General features: G+C 37.3%; 1 protein-coding gene across 4 annotated transcripts in view; it reads right to left on the bottom strand.

The window, feature by feature from the left end:
* MMUT (methylmalonyl-CoA mutase) overlaps positions 1-23029 on the bottom strand; it is a 30764-nt gene that overhangs the window by 7362 nt on the left and 373 nt on the right. For 2 of the 4 annotated variants that reach the window (XM_002714489.6, XM_008263026.5), the window contains exons 2-9: positions 19791-20214; positions 18094-18461; positions 13894-14051; positions 9950-10121; positions 6866-7114; positions 3957-4068; positions 1477-1592; positions 474-589 (exon numbers count right to left, since the gene is read on the bottom strand). In XM_002714489.6, coding sequence (XP_002714535.3) covers positions 474-589; positions 1477-1592; positions 3957-4068; positions 6866-7114; positions 9950-10121; positions 13894-14051; positions 18094-18461; positions 19791-20175 — 1676 coding nt within the window. In that variant the 5' untranslated portion in view covers positions 20176-20214. Of the gene's footprint in view, positions 1-473; positions 590-1476; positions 1593-3956; positions 4069-6063; positions 6209-6865; positions 7115-9949; positions 10122-13893; positions 14052-18093; positions 18462-19790; positions 20215-23029 lie in introns of those variants that run through there. The other 2 variants (XM_089333203.1, XM_089333202.1) reach the window with 1 other exon arrangement.

The raw sequence follows: 23029 nt of genomic DNA, 5'->3' as shown, positions 1-23029 counted from the left end.
ATAACAATTTTTAAAAGTACTCTACCCTTAAAATATACAGACTTTAAAACAAACAAACAAACAAACAAAAAACAAAGAAGGAAGTTGGTTTTCTTCTGGTTGCTTCATGATTAAGAATAACTCAAAAGCAATGGTATGACATCAGATAAATATTTTACCCTCTAAGGGTCATCTAATTATTGAAACAGGAAGGTGGTAGGCACCTGAAAATCAGTGAAATGGATTCATCATAAAAGCTTCAAATGCTTTGAGTCATAGTAAAATACACAACTATTAGTATACTCCATTCAAAATGTATGAGTGATTTAAATGTACAGATGTTTAAGAAAAACAGAATTAAATTTATTATGATTTTCATTATTTTATTTTGGGTTCACATGGTTTATATGATCAATCTTTTATTTACATATACTAAGAAGATCTCCATTGGCCACTTTTTGCACTTGGAAATCTCTAGACCTACATGTCCTCACCTTGCCCGAGCTGCATCCACGGCCAGAGCCAGGATATTCCCATCTCCACTGGCTGCACACTGAGTTAGTGCAGCAAGACAGCGCTCAGCCAATGCTTGATCTCTGCTGGATTTGATCTTAGGGAAAAGGTCAAGGAGACAGAAGTCAGAAGATTAGATTCTGACATATAGTAAATGCGAATTGTTCAATAATCCTAACCTCAAAAATAAGAGACAAAAACAAAAAGATCAAGGGCCAGCATTGTGGCACTGTGGGTTAAGTCGTTGCTTGCAGCGCCAGCATCCTATAGCAGGTACCAGTTCGAGTCCTGGCTGCTCTACTTCCAATCCAGCTCCCTGCTAATGCACCCAAGTCCTTGGGCCCCTATACCATCTGTATAGGAGACCCAGATGGAGTTTCAGACTCCTGGCTTTGGCCTGGCCCAGCCCTGGCTATTGCAACCATTTGGGGAGTAAACCAGTGGATGAAAATCCTCCCTCCCTCTCTCTCACTCCTCCTTTGCCTGTCCACCTCTCTCTGTAACTCTGCCAAGGAATTTTCATTCATCCACTTAATTTATTTACTCAGGATTTTCCAAAATAATTCTAATTTGGTATAGTCCTGATAAATCAGAAAGAAGGAGTAATAACACCCCTGATTTTCCCAAGTATAAACTATTTAGGCTTTTTTTTTTCTGAAGCAGCAAGACACTAGAAACAAATGGGTCAATTACATTAAGTATTTAGAAAGAACACTGAAGAAAGGAAAAAATAGAACTTAGAGAATATTTGAATGATATTTCAAGTTTCCTTTAGATAACTAACAGACCTAGATTGCATTCTGGTTATCAACTACTCATCTTGAGCAAGTTTTTCAATTTCTTATCTTTAGTTTCCTTATCATTAAAATGATGGGAAATAATACCCACCTCATGCAGTTGTTGTAAGGATTAAGTAGGACAATATAAGGACTTAGCTAGTTTCTGGAACACAAAAAAAACTAAAGTAAAAACAGCTATTAATACCTTCTTAATTTTTTCAATCTGCTTGTTACGCACTGAAGTGTTATCAATTGCCAGAACTTCTACAGACTCTTCTTTTTCCAACTGGTACTTATTTACTCCAACAATTACTTCAGAACCTGTTGATTTCCCATAAAGAAAAATCATATGTAAATTGTATTCACAAACAAATGCCTAATAGGTATAGTGTGATTGTCATGTATTTTCATGATAAGTTTAATATTTTACATTAATTCTTTTTTTTAAAGATTTTATTTATTTAATAGGTAGAGATACAGAGAGAAGGAGAGGGAGAGTCCCAAACACTAGCGCCATCTTCCCCTGCTTTCCCAGGCCACAGCACAGAGCTGGATTGGAAAAGGAGCAGCCAAGACATGAACCAGAACTCATATGGAATTCTAGCACCACAGGCAGAGGCTTAGCCCACTACATCACAGCTCTTGCACTTAATATTCTTATATATTCCCATATGGGCACCAGTTTGGGTCCCAGCTGCTCCACTTCCGATCTAGCTCTCTGCTACGGCCTGGGAAAGCAACAGAGGATGGCCCAAGCCCTTGGGCCCCTGCACCCACGTGGGAGACCCAGAGGAAGCTCCTGGCTCCTGATCGGTGAAGCTCCAGCCATTTCGGCCATCTGAATCAGCGGATGGAAGACCTCTCTCTCTCTCTCTCTCTCTGCCTCTCCTTCTCTCTGTGTGTAATTCTGACTTTCAAATAAATAAATAAATCGTTTTTAAAAAGTTCTTTTTTATGTATAAAGAATTTATTTTATGGAAAACTATCAGATTATTAAAGTTACCTAAAGACATCCTATCACCCCTATCCCAGGCTATATTCTATTTCCTTCATAGCACTTATCACAATCTGTATTTTTATTTATTGTTTACTTGTTCATTTTCTCTTTTTTGTAATAGAATGTAAGTCTTTATGAACAGAGACCATGTCTGTCCTTCTCACAGTTTTATGCCAAAAAGATAGTCTAAAAGTATTATGGATTAGTGGAATCAGAACTCTCCAAAACACAGCACAACAACCATCAACAGTGTTATCCTCAAAATGTTGGTGACATCTGGTCACAAGGCACATATGAAGGTACCTCAGAAAGTTTTTTTAAAAAAATGAAATTAAAAGATAAGTTTACTTAAGTGCAAAAAATTTGAAATCCTTCATAGCTTTTCAATAATATGCATTTTCATGAACTTTTTCAAGATCCCTCATATTCATGGATTTCAAAAATTTTTGTACCATTTGAGTGAACCAGTCACTGGAAGCTCTCTGTCTCTGTCTCTCATTCTGTTTCTTTGCCTTTCAAATAAAATGAAAATAAATAAATAAAAATTAATTTTAAAATCCTTCTTTAAATCAGGGCTGGCACTGTGGTGTAGTGGGTAAAGCCACCGCCTGCTGAGCTGGCATCCCATCTGGGAGCCAGTCTGAGTCTCAGCTGCAACACTTCTGATCCAGCTCTCTGCTATGACCTGGGAAAGCAGTGGAAGATGGCTCAGGTCCTTGGGGCCCTGCACCCACGTGGGAGACCCGGAAGAAGCTCTGGCTCCTGGCTTCAGATCAGCCCAGCTCCTACCATTGTGGCCATTTGGGGAGTAAACCAGCAGATGGAAGACCTTTCTCTCTTTCTCTCTCTCTCTGCCTCTGCCTCTCTGTAACAGTGCCTTTCAAATGAATGAATAAATGTTAAAAAAAAAAAAAAAATCAGGTCCCTGGGATTCTTGGGGCTCATCCCTTGGCTTTCCACCCTTTTCCCCTCCTGGTTTCTGTTCCTTCCAAGCACCTTAATTCTGGCCTCTTGGTCTTGAAAGCCTTTGGCCCTTCCATTGAGCTGATACCCAAAGTTACTGCAAATGACCCACAACACTCATGAGGCTGACCATCTGGCATCTCCTCAAAGCTCACTGAATGATAACCTTTAAGTTCTGTACACTTCATTATATGTAATTTTTAACCTTAAAAAGTTAAATAAATATCAAACTTTAGTTTAAAAAATTACTCCAAAATAAATTAGCTTTAAATTCTGTTTTCCACAAACTTTTGAAGTTTTATTTATTTATTTATTTATTTATGTATTTACTTATTTGAAAGGCATAGTAATAGGGAGAGAGAGAATTTCCTTCCACTGGTTTACTCCCCAAATGACAGCTATGGCTAGGTTTGGGCCAGGCTGAAGCCAGGAACCAGGAAATCCATCTCAGTCTCCTACAGGGAGGCAGGGGCCCAAATAATTGGGCCTTCTTCCACTGCCTTCCCAGGCACGTTAGCAGGAAGCTGGATCAGAAGTGTAGTAGTCAGGCTGAAACTGGCACTCCTATATGAGATATGGGTATTACAAGCAGCAGCTTAAACAGGTACATCATGTGAGCCCCTACTTGCCACAAAATTTTCGAAGTACCATTGTATTTGTTATCTTCAAAAAAAACTATGCTTTCAAATATTGTATTTCATATATACATTTTTCCACTTTCTTACCAGAATCTATTCTCGCTTGTCTTCGGGCAGCACATTCTTCAATTCTAAGTTTAGGTATTCCCTCAGCAACAGCTTTGGCCATTCCACCCATTTCCTCAATTTCATTAATGAGCTAATAAGAAAAAATGGTGAATAAAACTAGAAGAGAATATGAAATTTTTAAAGTATATAAATTATTTATGAATGTTATATAATTACTACTAGTAAAATTATAAATCAATATTTCACAAGAAAGATAAACATCAATGCTATTAATTAGGATTTATATGTTTAAAGTTACTTGTAAAAAAACGAGTTCACAAAGGTGCTTCAAAAGGTTCACAGAAGAGGTAATCAAAAGATAACTTTCTTTTGCAAAAGTTTTGAAATCTATATGTAGCTTTTTTCATAAGACACATCTTCCATGAACTTTTGGAAGACTGCTCATATTCTGGAAAACACAAAACCTCTCATTTAAGACTTGGAAGAAAACTAAAGATAGCATCAGTTTTTTCATACTTATTTTTAGTTATATAAGCAAAGACAAAGTATACTTCAAAATGTAATTATACTTTTTTTTAACTTTTATTTAATAAATATAAATTTCCAAAGTACAACTTTTGGATTATAGTGGCTTTTTCCCCCCATAACCTTCCTCCCACCAAAATGTAATTATATTTTTTATTTGAGCAATAGAGAAATTATTTAATTCCTTCTTTAATGAAACAAGGAACTATCTATACCTTCTATCACAGCCTCAGATATAAAGATAGAAAATAAATGGTGGAAAGATATATAATTGGGTAGAAAGGAAGAAGGTCAATCTTGATTTTCCCTAAGAATTCAAGAAAGAAGAATCTATATTGGATTCCAAAGAATGATAAGGAAAGATGGGAAGTTAAAAAGAAGGGGATTACTTGAGAGTTTGCAACCGCCTCACTCATTCAGTCAGGAGAACTGAAGTTTACTTTCTGAAAAAAAGTGATCTAGAGAGGTAATGAATTATCAAACAATAACTATGGAGGAAAGCAAGAGTAAAATATGTTGCTCAAATAAAAGCCTGAATTCTAAGTAAGACTAAAGACACAAAGTACACAGAGAAAACAGAGATAATACAAACTGCAATCATTACTATCCTCGGAATAAAAAGAAATTAATGAAACAATTGTTCAAAATACAATGTAGCGGGCAAATCAGAAAAACAAAAATGAGCTCTTAGAAGTTAAAAATACATCAAATGGATGCTAAAGTATTAAGTAGAAAGATAAAGGTGATGGATCTCCAGGAGAAGAAATCAAAAAATCAGAAATGCATTATTCAAAAAACGAGTATCAGTATATTATTTAAGGAGGTCCACTGTCTTATGATTAGTTCTAAAGAGAACCCATGAAAAAACAGAAGCAATAAACTATGTAAAGAAAAATAACATAAGAAAATTTCCCAGAGCTATGAAAATATTTTTTAAAAAGAGGTAGTATGAAAAGGACCCATCAAAGGTTCAGGTCAATGTAGATATACATCAACACAATAAAGATGAGATCCTGATATTTTTAAGAAGAATGCTGATGAGAATGGCATCAAATGTCTGATTAGAAATACTGGAAGCTAGGGACCAACACTGTGGCATAGCAGATTAAGCCGCCATGACTCCGGCACCCCATATGGCACCATTTCAGACCCAGCTGTACCATTTCTGATCCAGCTCCCTACTAATGCACCTGGGAAAGCAGCAGAAGATGGCCCAAGTGCTTGGGCCCCCACACCCACAAGGGAGATGGAAGAAGCTCCTGACTCCTGGCTTTGGCCTGGTCTACCTCCAGCCATTCCAGCTATTTGGGGAGAAAACCAATAGATGGTAGATCAATTGATCTCTCTCTCTCTCTCTCTCTCTCTCTCTCCCCCTTTCTTTATCTCTGTCTCTCCCTCTGTCTGCAAATCTGCCTTTCAAATAAAAAGCAAATCTTTAAAAAAAAGAAATATTGGAAGCAAGAATAAAAAACAGATCAATGTTTATAAACTTGTTGGCAAATTCCTGAAATATCAAAGCTAATCAGACTACCAATCAAGTATAGGAATAGAATATAGGAATTTTCAAACATGCAAACTTTAAATAACTGATCTCTTACACCATTTCAGGAGGTTGCTGCAAGATGTGTGTCATAACAACATAGAGATAAACACAGGATACAGGATTCAAAATTCATCATGGAGAAGTATAAAAATATTTCCAGGATAATGGCAGAGAAATCAAAGAACAGGAATGGTCAGTAGGCCTAGAGAGAAACCAGTTTAAATCAAATGAGAGCACTAGAGGACTTAAGATAAGACTATACAAGTTATTTCACAAGCCTCATAGAAAATGGAGTTAAAAGATAAGCTCATTTTTGTGCAAAAATTCTGAAATTCAGGCATAATATTTTCATAATATACATTGTCCATGAACTCTGAAGATCTCTCATAAGAGAGGAAGGAAAGAAAGAGTCTGAATCAGCTAAAATACTAAACTACCATACCAGCATAATATCTGAAGTCTAATGTCTGATGTCAAAAGTTGATGAAACTAGAATACACAGTATGCATGTGTAATTTTATAAAATGCAGATCAAAACAAAAAGCAACCAATAAAGATCTAACTTACTCCAAGATGTATGAAAAAAGACAAAGGATTACAGTTCTTTTTCTCTACAAGATTTTTTTTTTAATGCTAGCTTTCTTTTGAACTGTTTGAATAATTTAATACAAAATTCCAACATATTTGTAAATCAAGTTTCAATTTTGAAAACTATAAAATCAAATCTATATTTCCTTTTCTCTCATCTTTATAAACCAATAGAAATACATGTGATTTGTTATAAATCAAACAAATCAATAAATCTTGACTTATAAATCCATAAATGTTAAAAGCAAAGTTGCCAATAGGAGAAACTGACCTTCAAAGCAGCATTATAAACATCATTAGTGAGACATTCCATCATGTAAGAACCTCCCCAAGGATCAGCCACTTTGGGAATCCCAGATTCTTCTTGAATGATGATTTGTGTGTTCCTGGCAATTCGAGCACTTTTCACAGTTGGCAAACCCAAAGCTTCATCAAAAGAATTTGTGTGCAAAGACTGAGTGCCTCCAAACACAGCTGCCATTGCTTCTACTGCAGTACGGACAATGTTATTGTAAGGGTCCTAAAACAGTTGGATAAAAAACAAAACAAACAGCTGACAGTTACTTAGCTATAAAAACAATATAATTAAGTTGTGATTGCTTTATATTCTCTATGCCAATACCCATCCACATTAGGCTTCTGAGTATTAAATAAACTTACACATATTAGTGAACAAACCAGAACTAAAACTGAGGTAAAATGTTTAATCTGTGGTTAGGCACTAAAACATTATCTTATTATTTGTTGTGTCTAGTCTTCCATAAGTATATCACAAAATATACCTTTACTACTTTGATTATATGATCTTTCGTCTCAGAATTCACTATCTCCTATTTACCCAATATATCTCAAAGTCAATACAAATATAGCATATATATATATATGTATACATAGTACATACAAATATAGCACAATACAGAGACTAAACAAGCAAGGTACGATCAGAAAGCAAATTTGCATTCAAGTATATTATGTTCCTAATCATCATTTGGGCAAGCCATTAGACTTCCTTGAACTACAGTTTCCTTGGCTGTATAAATAACTAGGTTAAAGCAAAAAGGATTAATAAAGTTTCTACCAATCTGAAAATTTCTATACCTCTATGTATAAAAGTCTCACTATTTAGCTGTTACTCATTTTAAGCATATAAAAGCAATGTAACTTTAAAATTATAACTTATACAATGTATCAAAATAATTTAATATGTAAATAGAACATGTCTACAAACAAGATCACCACACAATTTTAACAGAATAACATTAATTATTCATCATGCTTAAATGGTCTCATTGTTTGCTTGTTTAAACAACACAGCTTTGACATTGAGGCTAGCGTTATGGTGTAGGATAAAGCCACTGCCTGCAGTGCTGGCATCCCATATAGGGGCCAGTTTGAGTCCCAACTGTTCCACTTCCGATCCAGTTCTCTGCTATGGCCTTGGAAAGCAGAAGATGGCCCAGATCACCTGTGTGGAAGACCCAGAAGAAGCTCCTGTCTCCTGGCTTCCGATCAGCCCAGCTCTGGCAGCTGAGGCCATCTGGGGAGTTAGCCAGCGATAAAAGACCTCTCTCTGTCTCTGACTCTCTGTAACTCTGCCTTTCAAATAAATAAATAAATCCTTAAAAAGTTTATTAAAAATAGCTTTAACAAATAAAACAAATGTGTGTAAAATAATTTTAACTAGGCAACTTTAGACTCAGAATATTCATTTTAAAATTATAATAATAGAGTACTAATTAAATTATGGCTTTTACTTCTAATTCAGACTTTAATTTTTAATTAGTTTTTAATAGATTTAACATAGTTTGTAGATACAATTCTAAGAATACAATGATATTCCCTTCTTTCCTCCCTCTTCCTTTCTTTCTTTAGTATTTGATATAACATATTTTTAATTTACATTATAGTAAAAAGGCTTAATGCTTCACTAAATAAGAAGCTTAACAAGTGAAAAGCAATGAGACCCTAGTTTAGTAAGAATATAGGCAGTGGCTATAAACAGTAATTGAATGGAAAAATGACCATTTCACCCAAAAAATTTTAAAGCAATCACAGATCATTAACTATAGTAGCATAACATTCTTAATATTAGTTTGACATAAATATAAAACAAAGTTTGAAAAAAATACTTTTGCAGCAATATTGATGCACACAAGCATTTCTTTCTTTTTTTTTATTTAATTTTAGCTCCTACATACAAGGAGAACATGTGGTATTTGTCTTTCTCTTTCTGGCTTATTTCACTCAACATGATGTCCTCTAGTCCCATCCACTTTGATGCAACTGGTAAAATTTCATTCTATTTTATAGCTGAATAATATTCCATTGTGTGCATGTGCATGCGTGTGTGTATATATATATATATCATATTTTTTTACCCATTCATCTGATGATGGACACCTCAGTTGATTCCAAATATTGGCTATAAACATGGTGGTTAAGATTTATCTATTTATTAGAAAGTCAGAGTTACAGAGAGAGAGACAGACACAGAGACAGAGATCTTCCATCTACTATTTTACTCCCCAGATGGCTAAAATGGCCAACACGGGGCCATGCAGAAGTCAGGAATTAGGAGCTTCTTCCAAGTCTCTCATGTGGGTGGCATGGGCCTAAATACTTTGGACAATCCTCCTCTGTTTTTCCCAGACCATTAGCAGAGAGCTGCATCAGAAGCAGAGCAGCTGTGACAAGAACGTGCACCCTTGTGGGATGCTGCTGTTGCAGACAGTGGCTTTACCCACTGTGCCACAACACCCGCCCCTTTTACTTTTAAAAAAGTCAAAGGGCACTACACGGAAGCTAAGACTTCAATGATTTTTATCCTGTTAACCACTAGAGGGAGCCAAATTTATTTGTTACAATATGGGTAGTAAATACAAATGGAAGTGTGAATTATGCTTCAGAATACCTATCATTTTAAAATATTAGCACACAGGTTCTTAAATCCAGTACCTGACTTATCCAATGTTGCTCAAAAGAATATATATAATTAATTTACTAAAAATTATTAAAATAAATTTTTAAATCTATTTATTTGAGAGTCAGAGAGAGAAAAAGAGAGATGTCATGTCCATTGGTTCACTCTTCAAATGACTGCTATGGCCAAGGCTGGGCAGGGCCATAGCTGGAAGACAGGAAATTTAGGTTTCTCTCAGAACCCAATTAATTGAGCCATCACTATTACCTACCAGAATTACCTACCAGAATCTCCATTATCAGGGAGCTGGAGTCAGGGGCCAGAGGTGGGTATCAAATCCAAGAATTCCAATATAAACCATACATATCTTAACCAGTACCTTAACTACAAGGACAAATACCCACCAGGAAATTCTATTTTCGAAACTATGTGTACCTGTTCAGTAAGTGACCATCCTGATGTCTGACAATGTGCTCTTAGAAGAAGAGATTTAGAATTTTTAGGCTGAAACATTTTTTCTATTAAGTGAGCCCAGAGTCTTCTCCCAGCTCTCATCTTTGCTATTTCCATATAGAAGTTCATTCCAATTCCCCAGAAGAAAGACAACCTAAAATAGTAACGTTAAGTCCAGAATTTGATTAAAACTTAACAATATGAAACAGGAAAAGAAACTGTATTACACACTAGAAAAATCAGTCCATATTTTAATATAAAACAACTGAATTTGAGTTAAAAGGATTGAACATATATTTAAGTAATGGCAAACCTAACATAAAAAATCATAATTTTATGCATGCAAAAGAAATAACTGTGATTATTTACTTCAGGTAAGGGTTATTTACTTTGAAATTGGTTTTCTTTAGGCAAGAATCTCCTCTGTGTCCTCAACTAAGGAAAGATTCACGCAAAAAGAAAGAAATTTTAGAAATTTACAATATGAATATATAAGGCAGGGGTCATCTATGAAGGGAATAAAACAATACATTGGCTAGTTTGTTTGAACACCAAAAGTGTTTTTTCTTTAATGAAAGTTTTTTTTTTTTTTATTTCTAAAAATTTTGGGTGGCTGGTACAATGGCACTGCAGGTAAAGTCACAGCATCACCAGTTCGAGACTTCTAATCCAGCTCCCTGCTAATGCACCTAGGAAAGCAGCAGAAGATGGCCCAAGTACTTGAGTCCCTGCCACCCATGTGAGAGACCTGGATGAAGCTCCTGGCTCCTGGCTTTTGGCTGGCCCACCCCTGGCTATTGCAGGCATTTTGAGACCAAAATATAGAAGCGCTCTCTCTCTCTCTTTCACTCACTTTCTGTCTCTCTATATATAACTCTGCCTTTCAAATAAATAAATCTTAATTTTTTTTATTTGTAAGGCAGGAAGACAGAAGGAGATACCATTACTAATTTACTACCCAAATGCCTGTGATGGCTCCAGACTGGGCTGGGCTCAAGTTGGGCACTGGAAACTCAATCCAATTCTCCCATGTGCCAGGCAGGAACCCTTTTACTGGATTCATCACTGCTGCTTCACAGGATCTGCCGTAGTAGAAAGCTGGAATTGGAGCAGATCTGGGTATTGAATTCAGGTACTCTGATAAAGGACAAGGACGTCTTGACATGAGGCCAAGTGCTTGCTTCCAAAGTTTTTTTTTTTTTTTTTTTAATGATCATGCATTTGTCTAGGCATATAGTTTTCCAATTTGATCCCAACCCTACTACTCCCTTTTATATTCTGTAGCTAATTTACACATTGCATTGCTTATCTGTTTCTAATCGAACAAAGTTGTGATTCCTTACATAAAATAACCTAGTCTTAAGAAATCAAAACAATAAAAATTATTTTTTTTGTTTGATAGGTAGAGTTATAGACAGTGTGAGAGAGAGACAGAGAGAAAGGTCTTCCTTCTGTTGGTTCACTCTCCAAATGGCAGCAATGGCCGGAGCTGCACCAATCCGAAGCCAGGAGCCAGGAGCTTCTTCCTGGTCTCCCATGTGGGTGCAGGGGCCCAAGCACTTGGGCCATCCTCCACTGCCCTTCCAGGCCACAGCAGAGAGCTGGAGTGGAAGAGGAGCAACTGGGAATAGAAACCGGCGCCCATATGGGATGCCAGTGCCGCAGGTGGAGGATTAACCAAGCGAGCCACAGCGCCAGCTCCCAAAAATTCTTAATGTATACTTGGAAGAAGTTCTAAACACAACAATACTCAAACATTTTGGTCTCAGAATCTCTTTCACTTTTAAAAATTACTGAAGATTCTAAAGAACAGTTCTTTACTTGGGTAATAACTATCAATATTTTATTTACCAGTTCACTTAAAGTAAAAATAAGCCTACATATTAATATGAATAACATTTTTCTGGAAAAATAACTATACATTCTTAACAAAAAAATTTAAATAAAAAAATTGCTTTGCATTTTTTTTTGTAATTCCCCTTGCTGTGTACTTAAAGAAAAAACACTTGGAGTCTTTTTTCTGCTTTTATATTCAATCTGTTGCAACATCACATAACATGTGGTTTCCTTTTTTTAAAAAAAAAAAAAAAAGATTTATTTTATTTATTTGAAAGACAGAGTTAGAGAGAGAGGTAGACACACAGAGAGAGAGGTCTTCCATCCACTGGTTCACTCCCCAATTGCACACAACGGCTGGAGGTATGCTGATCTGAAGCCAGGAGCTTCAGATGAGCTTCAGGTAATGCTTCCATGTTTCCCATGTGGGTACGGGGGCCCAAGGACTTGGTCCACCTTCCACTGCTTTCCCAGGCCATAGCAGAGAGCTGGATGGGAAGAGGAGCCGCCAGGACTCAAACCGGCCCCCATATGGGATGCCGGCCCTTCAGGCTGGGGCTTTAACCCGCTGCGCCACAGCACCGGCTCCTAACATGTGGTTTCTAGAAAACACCACAATAAGCTCTTGGGAAAATTAAAATGAAAAAGGTAAAGTTTCAAGGTAGCAGTGAAAACAGCGTTGACTTCAAAGACTCGAGAAGGGATCTTGTTATACCCTAGGAATCTTTGGACTACACTTTGAGAACTGCTGTCACAGTAAGTGTTCAATATCCTATATAAAGGAGCAGTCACTAGGCTAAAAGCTTGCCGAAAGTACAAGTCATGTTTTCCCTGTGCTGTATTGCCAACATCTATGGTAGTGCCTGGCTTCCAGTAGAGCTTCATAAGTGACTGCTGCACTAACTGAACCATTGACTGATTTTTGACTCCCACATTCAAATACATCATAAACTTCATTTAAGTTTTTACATGATTTTCACACAACTGTAAGGACAAGCTCTTTTGAAACAAAACATTTCTACAGTACTGTGCATTTCAATACATTTATATTAAATGAGTACAACGGAAAAAAAGGTAATAGATGACTTCCATATTTTCAATGGAAAACCAAAAAGAATAAAATTGTCTTTGCCTTATGTTCACATTTCAGCATAATTTGTTAAAATGCACAAGTTAATCATGTTCTCTGAACAGCTGATGATATTCCTCTAATCTACAAAAAAAATGCCCAAATTTAATTCTGATGTTTTTGCTTATAAAAAATAATGGCAGGGTCAGCGCTGTGGCGTAATGGGTAAAGCTGCCACCTGCAGTGCTGGCATCCCTTGAGACCTGGCTGTTCCACTTCCGATCCAGCTCAATGTTATGGCCTGGGAAAGCAGTGAAAGATGGCCCAAGTCCTGGGACCCCTGCACCCATGTGGGAGACTGAGAAAAAGCTCCTGCTTCCTGGCTTCGGATCAGCACAGCTCCAGCCATTGTGGCCATCTGCGGAGTGAACCAGCACATGGAAAACCTCTTTCTCTCTCTCTGCTTCTGCCTTTCTATAACTCTGCCTTTCAAAAATTTAAATAGGCTGGCGCTGCAGCTCACTAGGCTAATCCTCCTCCTTGCGGCGCTGGCACCCTGGGTTCTAGTCCCAGTTGGAGAGCCGGATTCTGTCCCGGTTGCCCCTCTTCCAGGCCAGCTCTCTACTATGGCCCGGAAGTGCAGTGGAGGATGGCCCAGTGCTTGGGCCCTGCACCTCCATGGGAGACCAGGAGAAGCACCTGGCTCCTGGCTTCGGATCAGCGTGGTGCGTCGGCCACAGCGGCCATTGAGGGGTGAACCAATAGAAAAGGAAGACCTTTCTCTCTATCTCTCTCTCTCACTGTCCACTCAGGCTGTCAAAAAAAAAAAAAATTTTAAATAAACCTTTAAAAAAATAATAATGGCTTATTCCCTCATTATTACTCAGATAAAATGTAAGATAATCTAAATCTAGCATGACATTTATATTTAAAAACTCATTTTAGCTATATTTTGCTGTATACTCATAAAATGGTCCTGTATATTTTCTTAATGGTGAGACAATACCCCAGCTTTACTTACCTTGGTGCAAATTCATCAATTGTCAGGCCAGCTTGGAGTCCAGTTCTACAGTACTCCAATCCATCTGCTACTGTATAGGCCAGTTCCAGGATGGCATCAGCCCCTGCTTCCTGCATATGGTATCCACTAATTGAAATTGAATTGAATTTTGGCATGTGCTAAATAAAACAATCACAATGAATAAAAATATTAAAAGATTCTATGAAATTAATTTTCTAAAAGCAAATATTATCTTAAAATCATGTTCAACTCAGATATTCTCAGTTTATGCTATCTGAAAATATTTACTGCTTATCTGTTACATTTATTTATTCTCCAATCTATTATTTTTAAAGATTTATTTATATATTTATTTATGTAAAAGGCAGGGTATCAGAGAGAAAGAGACCTTCACTCCTTAAATGAGTGTCCAGGGCTGAGGCTGGGCCAGGCCAATGCCAGGAACCAGGAACTCCCACAAGGATGACAGGGGCCCAAGCACTTGGGCCATCTTCTGCTGCTCTCTCAGGCACATTAGCAGAGGGCTCCATTGGAAGTAAAGAATCTGGGACTTGAACCAGCACTCTGATATGGACGCCAGCATCAGAACAGGTGGCCACAACGTTGGCCCACACTCTCAAACTGAACCAATTGATCCATGAACCATCCATCAAGTTATATCTCTTATTCTCCTAGTGGAAACGAATTAGAGCTAAATATCTTTGTTGTTGTTGTTGTTATTAAAGATTTGTAAGACAGAGTTACACAGAGAGGTACAGACAGAGAGAGGTCTTCCATCTGCTGGTTCACTCCCCAAATGGCTACAATGGTCAGAGCTGAGCCAATTCAAAGCCAGGAGACAGTAATTTCTTCAGGGTCTCCCACATGGGTGTGGTGGTCCAAGTACTAGGGCCATCCTCCAGTGCTTTGCCAGGAACATTAGCAGAGTGCTGGACTGGAAGTGAAGCAGCCAGGACTCTAACCAGTGCCCATATAGGATGCCAAAAAATGCAGCCCAGGGCTTTAACATAGAAAGGAACAAAAAAATGTCGTTTTCATTGTTAATGTATGGTATGGATTAAATATACCATATACACAGAAAACATGGACCTATCATATGTAGTATATGAGTTTACACCATATATCCAAAATATAATTATATATTTTACATTTTCAAATATTTAATTTATAATTAATGAAGAGTTTTTTAAAAATAGTCTATCACAAAATCAATGAGGGCATAGAATCGCATGGAATTGAAAGACTCAGTTTAGAGTTTACATATATGAAACAAGGAAACATGTACTTCTCTACGCAGAGAAGGCTACTAGCAGAATTTAGGAATAGTAGAAACAGCAGAACATTGAAGTATTAAAGTATTATTCAACCTTAAAAATTAATCCTGACACAAGCTACAACATGAATAAGCCTCGAGGATATTATATTAAGCAAAATAAACTATCATAAAAGACAAATATCATATGATTGCATTTATATGAGGAAACCAGAATAGTCAAATTCAGAGCTATAGAAAGAATGTGGTTGCCAGTGGCAGCTTGAGGGTAGAGAGGTGAAGGGGGAGTTCTTGCTTAATAAGCACAGGATTTCAGCTTTGAAAAATCAAAGAGGGGCCGGAGGCTGTGGCGCAGTAGGTTAATCCTCTGCCTGTGGCACCAACATCCCATACGGGCTCCAGTTTGAGTCCCAGCTGCTCCTCTTCCCATCCAGCTCTCTGCTATGGCCTGGGAAAGCAGTAGAAGATGGCCCAAGTGCTTGGGCCCCTGCACCCTCATGGGAGACCCAGAAGAAGCTCCTGGCTCCTGGCTTCAGATTGGTGCAGCTCCAGTAGTTGTGGCCAGTTGGGGAGTGAACCAGCGGATGGAAGACCTTTCTCTCTGTCTCTCCCTCTCACTGTCTGTAACTCTATCTCTCAAATAAATAAATTTTAAAAAAATGTTTAAAAAAAAGAAGAAAAATCTAAGAATTCTGGAGTTAGAAGGTGGCAAAGATTGCACCACAATGTGAATGTACCTGATGCCACTGAACTGTATACTTCCAAATGTTTTAGATAATTTTATGTTACATACATTTTGTCACAATTAAAAATTTAAAAAATACAAAGTACTTTAATAAAACATTTGTGGGGGCTGGCGCTGTGGCACAGTGGGTTAACGCCCTGGCCTGAAGCACCAGCATCCCATATGTATGCCAGTTCAAGACCCGGATGTTCCACTTCCAATCCAGCTCTCTGCTATGGCCTGGGAAAACAGTAGAAGATGGCCCAAGTCCTTGGGCCCTTGTAACCGCGTGCTAGACCTGGAAGAAGCTCCTGGCTCTTGGCTTCGGATCGGTGTAGCGCTCCGGCCATTGCAGCCAATTGGTGAGTAAACCAGCAGATGGAAGACCTCTCTCTCTCTCTCTGCCTCTCTTCTCTCTGTGTAACTCCGACTTTCAAATGAATAAATTAATCTTTTAAATAAATAAATAAATAAATAAAACATTTGTGGTCTACCTCTGAAGCTGGTATGTTATCACATGTATGAGGGATTATATAAAGCAATTATGAATTTGTTTATGACATCAGAATCTTTCAAACAGTGAAATACCCAAGTATTTAGCAGCACAAACTACTACAGTCTACTCCAATAACCATTCTCCTCTCTTCTGTTGTAGTAGTGGAACCATAAATTTAGAGGGCCAATGTATTAAGAGTTACATGTACAATTTTCTCTTAATATTATGTGTGTCCACTGAGATACAAATGAGACTTTGGGTGTTCCTCCTGCAAGCCCCCTTTAAATTAGAGGTGTGGGGTCCTTCTCTGCCACCAAGGAGGTCCACCTTCTCCCTTAAGCACGAGCTGAAACTCTAACAAGAGAGGACAAGAAAGTTAAAAGGAGGATGGAACCCTGGTAACTGTTGAGGTAGCATATAAGCAAGCCCATAACCTACCCTCTGATTTTTTAAAAGAAAGATAATTAACTTCTAAATAGTTTGAGCAACTGCTATTTGTGTTTGCCATATATTCCCAAACAAAATCTTCCTGTGTAAATGTTCTTGAAATCTAAAAAATTGATAAGAAACAAACAATTCTATTCAATACGCTCATGTGGACAAATGTAATACATGAAATGAAATAAAACTGCAAAGTTGTAAAGGCTAAATATTAAATGTGGAGTGTAGCCAATGCTTGCAAGAGTTCTGAGTTAATAATTAAAAGAAGGCAAGAGATAAAAAAAGATTTGATGGTGCAAAGATATTCTCTTTGCCAAGAAGTATTGGGCAAACTTTAAGGTAGGTAAGGAGAAGGAGATCACTGCTAACAAGACCCAAAGTGTGAAACATAGGGAAAATATATATGAATTGCTCAGCTCATGACAAGCGCCTCAGTGTCAATTGTTAAATCAACAACAGGTGTCAGTGTGTACTTACTCCTCATGTAGGACTGTCTCCAAACAGTACTTTATACTTTGTGTGTCTGTGTGGGTGCAAACAGTGGAAATCTCTACTTAGTATGGAGTTGGTCTTCTGTATATAAAGTGAATTAAAAACGAATCTTAATGAAAAATGGAATGGGAGAGGGAGTGGGGGTGGGAGGGTGGGAATGGGGGGAACAAACACTATAGTGCTAAAAGCTATACATATGAAATTTATATTCAATAAATAAATAAAAACCTTAAAAATGAATTTTTGCTCAAAGGAAAATGCAGAAAAAAATTGTTCCTCTCCAGAGTGATTGCTGCTACCATGGAAACACTGTAGGAGCCTTCTTTTCCTCTGTCTCTGTCTCCGTCTCTGTCTCTCTCTCTCTCATTGAGGAAGATGAATCTAACCCAAGGGTGAATAGTAAGGCCTAGTCAAGGGTTCAGATGCAAGTAATACCTTCCAATTCCGCTTTCAAAAGGAATAAAACAGATATCATGATCCACCCCATGTGTCCAACACCACTGGATACAAATAAAGTGTAAATTATGAGACTTCTTTGATTCTACCACATATCAGAGAAAAACAATAAAGGCAATATAGTAAATGTCTATTCCTCAGATTCCTACAGGTAATGACAGACCATAAAATTATTACAAAACAATAAAACACCCTAGTTGTATACTATAACTACTCCTCAGACTGAGTTACCAAATTCAAATTAGCTTACAGCATTTTGTAAAAAAATTCCTACATTCAAACAACCATAGCAAAACCTGTGAGAGTCAAAAAGTATACCTGTGCTGTATATTGGAAGATGTCAGCAATAATTTTCATGGATGGTTCTGGAGGAAAAATGTAAGTATTTCTGACCATAAACTCCTTTAGGATATCATTTTGGATTGTACCAGTAAGTTTCTCTTTAGGTACGCCTTGCTCTTCTCCAGTTACTATAAAAGTTGCAAGAACTGGGATAACTGCTCCATTCATGGTCATGGAAACTGACATTTTTTCTAAAGGAATTCCATCAAAAAGAATTTTAGTATCTTCCACAGTGTCAATAGCAACTCCAGCCATTCCAACATCACCACGAACTCGGGGGTTGTCTGAATCATAGCCACGATGTGTTGCCAGATCAAAGGCAACTGATAATCCCTGCTGACCAGCTAAAAATATAAAGAAAAATAATGTAAGGTTAAAAAGTCTCGCATTGAGGTAACTGATTAACACTATGAAGAGTGCTGATTCGTCTCAACATAGCATACTTTTATAACATTTTTATGTCCAAACATGCCAATACAAATTTACCTAAAGATATTTAAGTTCCTAAGAGAGTCAACTGTTTCTCATGTGCTAAAGTACAGATATTAAGTTCTGAATCTCACTATAAGAATGGAAGGAACACAATATCTGCCCTATCTCAGTACCAGCTGAGATATTCTATTTTTTTAATGTCAAAGTTTTTGATCAAAATATTTATATAATTCATGAAAAGATCTAACTTTTCAAATATAGTTAACATATTTAATATTTAACATTTGGATGCTTACTTTTTCTTGTTATTTTATCTTACATGATCATAATGGGATGTGTTGACTATTGTGGCATTCTGGGAACAGAATTATAAAAACCACACAAAATTTTTAAGTAACTAAAATGGTCTACACTAAATATAAGTTCAATCCTCCATGGGCAATAAAAACATAAAAATCCTCAAATTTAACATTCAAAAATATGATTATATTATAGATAAGCAAGAACTAGTAAATACTATTTTCAGAAAATGAATGCCAAATTGTACTGAATTTATTGGCAACACATTAAATCATTTACTAGTTCTTTTGAGTATTATTTAAAATACCCTCCCATCTAGCTCCTAATCTAATAATGCTATATCTCTTTTTTCCATACAATTTCATTTTACCTGTCTTTTTATATAATGTGCACATAGGAGTTGTTTATTTTCAAGGATTTAGCACTTTATTCTGACTCATTTGTTCATTTGACCATGGAAAGTCAAATATCCCTTTTTTTTTTCAGAGTATAGTCTTTACAAATTTATAAAGTGAATATCATCTTTACAGAGATTAACTAGCTTCCCTTCTGGAAAAAAAAAGTCACGGGGCCGGCGCTGAGGCTCAATTGGCTAATCTTCCGCCTGCAGCGCTGGCATCCCATATGGGTGCTGGGTTCTAGTCCCGGTTGCTCCTCTTCCAGTCCAGCTCTCTGCTGTGGCCCGGGAGGGCAGTGGAGGATGGCTCAAGTGCTTGGGCCCTGCACCCTCATGGGAGACCAGGAAGAAGCACCTGGCTCCTGGCTTCGGATTGGTGTAGCTCTGGCCATAGCGGCCATTTGGGGAGTGAACCAATGGAAGGAAGACCTTTCTCTCTGTCTCTCTCACTGTCTAACTCTGCCTGTCAAATAAAAAAAAAAAGTTAAAAAAAAAGTCACGATTAGGAGGTTTATAAATATGATGTCTCAGAGTAAAAACTTACCCTTAATATTATCCTTATAGAACTTATTGCTCTCCTCCACAGTGCTAAAGCCAGCATACTGGCGGATTGTCCAGGGCCTAAAGGTATACATGGTGGGATATGGCCCACGTGTGAATGGCTTCACTCCTGGAAGTTCTTCAGGTAAGTCCTTAGTATCTCTCCTGGAATATAAGGGCTTTATAGAGATTCCTTCTGGAGTGTGCCATATTAAGTCTTCTGGGTTTTTGCCTTTCAGCTGCTTTTTAGCCAGGGCAGCCCATTCTGGATGAAGTGGTTGTTGCTGATGTAGACATCGTTGCCTTATTATCCTGGAGCTTGTTGGTTCCTTTAACCCCCTCAGGTAATGGGGTGAACGTGAAAAAAGCTGAGTCTTAGCCCTCAACATGGTGGAGCAAGGATACACTCAACAGGAATAAGAACGGACCTAGAAGAGAAACACGGGAAGAGATGGGAGCTATTTGGTGAGAAGGGAAAAGGAAAAAGGTATATCAGTCTGATTTTACCTCTTCCTCTGTTCTGCTTCCTGTAACTGACACTTTATAATGCTAGCTTCTCTTCTCCATAGTCACCATCCTTGTTCCAGCTCCAGTCCTCTTCTTCCGTGGCCTCTTAGCTGGTCTTACTGACTATATTGTTAATTCCCTCTAATCAGTTCTACACCAGGACAGCATTGCAAATCTGACTCTATTACATGCTTCACAAAATGTTTCAGAGGCTCTTAGTTCTGTGGAGGATATAGTAAAGCATCCTAATTTTTTTTTTCATTCAAAATGTCTACTTTGTAACAAACATTGGGTTAGGTAACAGAAAAATGTGGTGAAAAGACAAACAGGCATTGGGCATTCAAAGCTTACATGACCTGGTCTCTGCTTACCTCTTGGACTTATATCTGCCTTTGTCCTCTAGACGTTTGTGTTCTAGAAATATTAGATTACTTACTGTTCACTGCAAATACCCAGGTTCTATGTATTAGCTCTTGCTCTTCTTTCCATTCAGAATCTCCTTTGGTTAACTGAGTGAAGGCATTATCTCCAATATGCAAGGTTTCTATGTGCCAAGTACATAGAAGACTCTAAGGACTTCTCAGAAAGTAGCAGTTTTAATCCTCACAACACCAGCATTTTACAGATTAGGAAACTGAGGTACAGAAGAGCCAGCAGTTGAACCTAGACAGCTAGGTTTCAAGTCTTCGCATTTAACTAATATGCTCATAAACTCTCCATGAACACATAAGTTGGGCTGAATAACTTCTGTAGTAACTTACTTCTCCAGCAATTTATAAAGTATTCCAACACTAAGACTGTATACTCCTGATAAACAGCATAGATTTATACTATGTGATTGGGTCCAATGTCAGCATTTTGTAGATTTTTAGAAATCAAGATTCAGAGACAAAGGGCTTGATCAAAATCCCACATAACAAACTATTCGCCTGAATTCCTAAATACTTGTCAGAGTCACACAGCCTCAAGATAGAGCCTATTATTTTAAAAGCTTCTAGATGTACTCTTTATTAACGTATTCACTGCACATTATTCTGTATAAGACAATAACTAAAGTGAGTGTAAAATTATATTTTTCATACAATTTCTTAAGTATCAAATTAATGAAGTTTAAAAGAAAAAGATATAACACTCATTAAGGAGTTTCAAAACAAGACACAAACTACTAGTGTGAGTATGAACTGATTTTACTACTTTAAAAAGTAAACTGTAACATTTGTAAAAAGTCTTAGAAATGTCTCAGCCATTCCACTGCAAAATATCATTCCTGGGAAAGTTGCTGTAATAATAGTTTTCATAAGGTCTGACAATGTCAGAGTAAGTGAATCATAGCATATACAAATGATAGAATTTTATGGAGTTTTTAAACTATATTTAGGAAATAGACAAAAATAATCCTTGGTGTCAGAAGTTGGAAGAGTAGTTATTTGTGGTAGCTAGTACAGAAAGAGAACAATAGGGGAGCTTTGAGTAGCAGGTGATAACTCAAGTTTTTGTGAAAATTCACCAAACTACAATTATAACATGTGTACTTTCTAGAAGTATATTATACATAAGTAAAAAGTTAAAACTATATTATGCCTAGTTTCTTACAAGGGTGGGAGGAGGGACAGGCTCAAACAGTATTAAGCAAAAGATTCAGGATACATCATTGTAAACACAGTATCTCCAAATAGAAAAAAAGCAATAGAACAAAGTCTAAACAGAAACACAACAAAAACAGCACCAATTTTTTAAAAGTTATTATGACTTTTATTTTATCAAATTCATGGGGTCCTTGCCATCCACCTTTTGGTAAGCACTGCTTATACTTAACAGCTTAAAAGGTGAACAAGAAAAATAATGAAGTTACAACCGGACCATTTTTGTAGTAATGATATAAAAGGTAAATATGAAAACTGCCTGAGGCTTCAATCTGGAGAGGAAACATCCCGTTCATTCTACTCGTAATATTCATAAGATTGTCTTAAACCTGGACAAATGCTAGTAAAGAGCTTTTACAACGATTTCTTGACAATCAACATGGCAAACTGGCAGAGGCAGGAACAGATACCATTTTTTTTTAGATAAGAAGGCAACTATTATTGGTGGCAATGGGCCCTCAAAATTTTCTCTGAATATCCATCAAGAGAGATCCCAAGCATTCAAAGCACTATGCAAAATGAGTACAAGTTACTGATGATTAGGATTTCTTAAAGAGCAATGACGAAACCCTACTAGCTGTAAAACGCGTCCGTCAAGAGAAAATAAGTTCTGAAAGAAATAACCTGCAAGGTGTATATATTCACACGTGGTTCCACATTGGCATTTCAAGAAGGGCTAAATCAACTCCAATGTTAGCCTATCTGGTTGGAGATGGCAACATAGCACATGCAAATTAAAGGTAATATTAGCATGAAGTAATCATTAAATACAAAACAGACAGGGAGAAAACATACAGATTTTAATATTCCAGGGCTCCGAACTTCTAAAAAAGTGCTCTCTTTCTAGACAAAATTGAAAACGTTAGTAATTTCCGCTTCAGTTTAGACTTCTCTTTCCTATCCCATCTGTCACTCTAACCCCACCCACAGAAGTCACGTTCAGTCTCGCCACCTCTTAAGCAAACAACACCACGAACCAGAACCTAGAAGAGACGCAGCCGTAGATCCAGTGCATCCCTCGGGAATTGTACAAGGCATGACCTCTGCCCATGGGAACACTTCGGGTGCTTTGGTGAGCACACATGACAGAGCC

This window comes from Oryctolagus cuniculus, chromosome 5 (assembly GCF_051225735.1).
Source record: "Oryctolagus cuniculus isolate XC-2025 breed Fujian yellow rabbit chromosome 5, ASM5122573v1, whole genome shotgun sequence".
NCBI classification, from domain to species: domain Eukaryota; kingdom Metazoa; phylum Chordata; class Mammalia; order Lagomorpha; family Leporidae; genus Oryctolagus; species Oryctolagus cuniculus.
Note: the sequence above shows the minus strand (reverse complement) of the source record. Positions and strands in the feature narration are given on the sequence as shown.